General features: G+C 42.5%; 1 protein-coding gene across 4 annotated transcripts; it reads right to left on the bottom strand.

Moving 5' to 3' along the window:
- Nucleotides 1–900: 900 nt before the first annotated feature.
- Nucleotides 901–4,001, bottom strand: LOC125536115 (putative F-box/LRR-repeat protein 23). 4 transcript variants are annotated; one of them, XM_048699251.2, is made up of 4 exons: nt 3,581–4,001; nt 3,131–3,332; nt 2,710–3,048; nt 901–1,997 (listed from the first exon to the last, which is right to left on the bottom strand). In XM_048699251.2, the coding sequence occupies exons 2-4, from the start codon at nt 3,214–3,216 to the stop codon at nt 1,493–1,495; spliced, it is 930 nt and encodes a 309-aa protein (XP_048555208.1). In that variant the 5' UTR covers nt 3,217–3,332; nt 3,581–4,001; the 3' UTR covers nt 901–1,492. The 4 variants fall into 4 exon arrangements, with proteins under 4 accessions (XP_048555208.1, XP_048555210.1, XP_048555209.1 ...); XM_048699253.2 differs by having other exon boundaries at nt 3,131–3,293; XM_048699252.2 differs by having other exon boundaries at nt 3,585–4,001.
- Nucleotides 4,002–5,385: the final 1,384 nt, after the last annotated feature.

The following is a 5,385-nucleotide window of genomic DNA, read 5'->3' as shown; positions in this document are numbered from 1 at the left end:
TTCAAGCTCCTAAGCTAAGATCAACTTTGCCTGAGTTAAGTGAAGATAGTGGTACCGTACCCAAGGATAGGGGTGATGAAGTGATTGGCAGCTATGAGTTTATACTTGGTATGGTCATTTGCCATGGCATTCTATTTGTTGTTGATTCGGTGAGCATGAAGTTGCAATCACCATCCATGTGTGTTGAGTCCCCATGATACAAATAGAAGGTATGAGGAATTACTTTGACACTTACAGAAATGAAGGGTTTGATTCTAGTGTGATCATTGCTAAAGAAATCGCAACTAAAATAGATGTTGAGCCATCATTTCCAGTAAAGCCTCGTACTCCCAAGAAGAAGCAATTTGATGAAATTGATTATCTTAGAACCAAGATTGAGAAGGATTTTGAAGTTAATTAGTTTTTGTTTATGGTTGATAAGGCAACTTATGGTATGGAGATTTTTTAGTTTGACAGAGAAGTAGCTTGTTATCCTAATATTTCTACTGCATATCGGATTTTATATTTACTACGCCTGTTACTGTGGCATCAGCTGAAAGAAAAAATTTATAAAGTTGAAATTGTTGAAGAACTACCTGAGATCTGAATTTTAGAAGAAAATTTTAACGTAATATTCTCTAAGAATTATAATCAACCCTAAGAATGAACTGAACTAATGATTATACTTTGGTATCTGCTCATTTCTAGGTCACAACAGGTGAATCAAAAAAATTCTAAGTAACAACGGTATTGATCATGTAGGACAAGAATTAAAGAAAATATCTACCTCTCACAGTCGAATGTCGACAAGGCAGAGTTTGTAGAAGACTTCAGATTGCAACTGAAACTCTGCTCGTTGCAGTCACACTACTGTCGCTTTGTGAAACAACAGATGGGTAAAGGCTTTATATGATGATCAGATACTCAGCACCAACAAATTCTAGAATTCTTGACTCTGTATTCTCAACCCATACAATCTCCTCCCCTGTTCTTCAACATCCAACCCGTTAGTTTTTACCGGCATACAATCACATCTCCAAATGATCACAAACAATCATAGCTTACACATCAAGAAGAATCATGCCCCTGGTAATCTTAAAGCGGTACAGTAAATTTACGAAGAACTGCTTCTAGTCCAAAATGCTCCACCAATCGAACAGGAACCAGGAAGGCTCAGAAGAAATGATATGTGGCAACTGCATGCAGCAGGAGGGGCGCGCCATGGCATTGTTGATGGTGATGGTGATGGTGATGTGCGTGCTGTGCTGGATGCAGAGCACAACCTTGACGTAGCTGGTGACCAAGGGATCAACACTGTATGCGCGAGCTTGGGAACTTCTTAGAACACCACAAACCAGAGTTTACCTCTGCATTTGGTCTGCAGTATCAATATCATAGATTACCAATGTGAATACCCACCTGAACCCTTCATGCCATATCCCAAATGACAAAAGTAGCCATGCTAGACCAATATATAGATAGATTGATAGCCGTTGGAGACAAATCATCACATTTAGGAAGATCTCCAATCGTCAAACTTGTCCGTGAAAAGGCTATCATCAGGGTGAAAACAGTAACGGGAGTACAACTGCTGCAAATGCTGCAAAGGGGGGAGAATCAGCGTCTTGATCCTTGAACACTTCGCTCGCAGGGTTCCATCCACAACGATGTTGCAACAGTCGCGCACGCAGAGGCGCTCCATGTGAGGGCAGCCATCGATGATGGCAACCAGCTCCTCTGTCGTGATATTGCAACCGACGAGAGTAAGGTATCGCAGCTCGTGCATCATCTCGATTCCAAGTGCCCCATCTCTTGTACCCCCATACGACCCTTGCCGCAACATGAGACGCTTCAGCTGCGCACATGCTCTGCTGGTGACCTCATATGCGTCGCCATCAACAAATGGACATAGGGAAATGAGAAGTTCTTCGAGCAGAGGAAGCTTGATTATCAGCTCAGTGAATGCTTCGTTGGAGACATTGCAGTAGTCAAGGCTGAGGCTCTTAAGGGAGGGTGATCTGCGAAAAAAAGAGAAGGAGATCATAACACTGTTGTAGCATTAGGGCATAACGAGATTCAACTTGTTCTTTTTTGGCAACTAGTGTAACGCCCGAGCGTTGCTACAGAATAAAAAATAATAATTTAGTTTTATTGGGTTAGTAGTAGATAACAACCAATGCCCGTGGAATGCTGCGAAAAAGAAACTCAACCAAGCAGCCAACATTGCACTTGTGAAAACTGCAGTGGTGGGGGGCACTATTTCAAGATATGGTTTTTCCCCTTCCAATTGGAGAGGTCTGATGGGTTCTAGATGGATGAGGGAGATTGGGATGGAGTGGGGGAGTGAACTCACCACCACTGCCACTAACTCCAATTTATAAGATAGTAGAGATGATCTACCTACAGGCTACAACTCTTGGCTTTATAATTTCCTGTATAAAACTAGGCATGGAGAGCAAATAATGTGATTACAACAGCTAAACATCAAGTACTCATGTATGTGTTTTGACCTCATCTATACAAACCACTAGTTTGACTACATTCACTCAGAAATCCCTGCACGAATCTCATCTATGTGAACTAGTTTCACTACACCCGTTAACGAATCAGTGAGCAGTACCCAATAAATTAAGAGGCCACCCAATTTTAGCTTGAAAGAAGAACGAAACAACTAGTTTGTGTGGTCTGATTTGGAACTTAGACACAAATATTCTACTAAAACAAGAGTACCTTTCTGCAATATAGTTGAGAAGCTGATCAGTAACAAACTCGCTCCCTGCGAACACCTCGAGCTCCCCATTGGAGCGGTCCACGGCGGCTTTTGCCATTGCACACAAGACATCGTGGCTCTTTTTCTTCTTCCCTCGCAAGACATCATGGTGCTCCATGTCGACATATCGCCATAAACTAGGTACTTTTGCCGCCCCGAGCCATGAGTGGCACACAAGGCCTGCACCCATGAGAATATCAACTGCGCCGAGTTTGGTAAAGACTGAAGCAAGCACATCAAGAGGCAGCTCGGACCAGTCCCTGACGGCTTCTGGCTGCACCTCCATTTCATGGGAATGACTGCAAAGAAAGGGTGGCATCACTGATAACAAACTACTCGGACTGATTGATCAAAGAACACAAGTTGGCAATCATAGGGTACCTTAGGCGGCGGCGACAGACATCCCGCGAGACAACAAACGAGACGCCGCTCATCATTATTGGGGACTGAGGGGAAGCTTGAAGCATCCTTCTGAAACGCTAGCTCGTGAAAGAGCTCTTTTATTACAAAAAATCAGCAGTGGAATCTAACTCCCCGGAATAACCTGTTTCGGGAAAAAGAAATGGCACGCAACCTGTGTGAGCTGCACAGCAAGAATTTCTTATCAGTTACACTAAAATGAGTGGGCTGATTGCATGACGCATTGAAATTTCAGATCTTTACAAGAAACTGGAGCTACAGAACTGGAGAAATTGGTAACAAAATACGGAGAATTCATCAAAACGATGCTCACAGTCACAGGAAGGCAACCTAAATTATCGATTTTTATCCTTTCCGCATGTAAGAAGGGGGAAAGTCGTAATCTTTTTGCGGGTAAGAAGGTGAGGTTACCTACTCAAATCAAACGACGGCAAGGGGAGCTCTTTGATCTCATCTGCGGTCCGCTCCCCGAACGCCCTCCGCCACCCGCCGCGACAGACACGTGAGGACGCGCTCACGGCCACGGCGAGCCGGCGTACCTCCACCAGCGAGCGAACCTTGTGCCTTGGAATGCCTTCCCTACCCTAGCGAGGTCAGATCCGGCGGCGGCGCACCCACGCCTGGCCTGGCGCCGCCCGGAGGCTGGCCGTGACCTCGGCAGGGGACGTGAAGTCACGCTCGGAGCAGGAGGACGGCGGTAGGACCGTCGCCGGGACACCGCCAAAGGCGCCGCTCCTCGTCGTCGTCGCTGCCCCTGACTGGCGAGAGAGAGGTGGGTGCGGAGGCCGAACCACTCGGGAACAGTTGAAATACCCCCGTTTGTATCCTGTCGCCGTTTCCTTCTCCTTTTGAGATTTTTTTAGGGAATCCTTTTTTTAGACAAATTTTAGGGAATCCTTTTGGGATAAGGAACGGAAACTAATAATTGTTGGGCCATTAACACACTAATACCAACCACAGGCCCGTAAAGCCCAATTTGCCCAATGTGCCTTCTTTCATCGGGTTTTTCTTTTCGGCCGGAAACATCGCTCCAAGTTTATTCATTTGCAAAGTTCGCAGGGATCATTAGACGATCATGAAAGTACCCAGTCGAATATAGCGGCCTACTGCAAGAAGTAAACAAAACTTCGCTATACTATGAGCTACGCGCACCCTGCACGGCTGCACCGGGCGCTAAATCTTTTTTGACTACTACCTCCGTCTCGGTGAATAAGTCATTCGCATAGTTTAGATCGATGATTTAACTAACTAGATATGTACTATATGTGACAAAAAATATATATTTAGAAACTACATTCGTGTACAAATCTAGTGATATACTTTTTATGACATATAATACATATTTAATTCCTCAACTCGATGATCTAGAACTACGCGAATGACTTATTCACCTAGACGGAGGTAGTAGCTTTTTACTTTTTTTCTTCCTTTTGGTTTTTTCTTCCTTTTTTTTTTACATGTACCTTATTTTCATTCCATGAATAATTTCAAACTTTGTGACTTTTTAAATTTGTAGACATTTTGTATACTTTGCTACAAAATTAAAAGGACCATCATGATTTTTTTTGAATTCATCAACATTTTCTAAATTATTTAACGTTTATTAAAGTAAGCGAAAGAAATATTAAATTTTGTGAATCTTTTAGAATTTCGTGAACATTCTTAAAACTCATGATTTTTTAGAAAAAATGGAATTTTATTTCTTACTATTCATTTACATATATGCACACAGTGTGAACATTTATCACTTTAGTAGAAAATTACTTTTTTTAAGTTTAAAAACGAAACTAAAAATTGTTTAGTACTACATGTGAAATGAAAAAGGGGGCAAACCAGCAATTTGTGCCCCGCCCAAGTGTGTCCATGTGACCGCTTACGCTTTTATTCAACGCCCAACATGCAGAATAGGGGATCTCTCCACCGATTTTATCATGTTGCATATGTGTCGTGAGTGCACCCCCACTAGTTTGTCGCAGCGGATGGTCGAGGGGCGTTCAAGAAGGGACGGCTATGCACCACGGCTCGACTCGGACGTCATGTTACCTTTTTTGTTTCATTTTATTCTTCTATTTTCTATTCACATTTTTGTTTTTATTTTTTATTTATATTTCAGTTTGTTTCTACTAAAAAATATTCTAAATATAAATATTACAAATAGATACATATATTAATATTGCATTTGGAAAATGTTAACCGTGTAAAGAAAAATGTGTTTC

The sequence above is a fragment of the Triticum urartu genome, chromosome 2A (genome assembly GCF_056163025.1).
Source record: "Triticum urartu cultivar PI428250 chromosome 2A, HENAU_Tu73, whole genome shotgun sequence".
In the NCBI taxonomy this organism is placed as follows: Eukaryota; Viridiplantae; Streptophyta; class Magnoliopsida; order Poales; family Poaceae; genus Triticum; species Triticum urartu.
Note: the sequence above shows the minus strand (reverse complement) of the source record. Positions and strands in the feature narration are given on the sequence as shown.

Excerpts from the sequence above, each read along its gene's own strand:
- LOC125536115 (XM_048699251.2), bottom strand. The coding sequence starts at position 3,216 with ATGCTTCAAGCTTCCCCTCAGTCCCCAATAATGATGAGCGGCGTCTCG. Across the intron at positions 3,049-3,130 it reads GTCTGTCGCCGCCGCCTAAG|TCATTCCCATGAAATGGAGG; the intron begins GTACCCTATGAT and ends CTTTCTTTGCAG. Across the intron at positions 1,998-2,709 it reads CTCAACTATATTGCAGAAAG|ATCACCCTCCCTTAAGAGCC; the intron begins GTACTCTTGTTT and ends TTTTTTTCGCAG.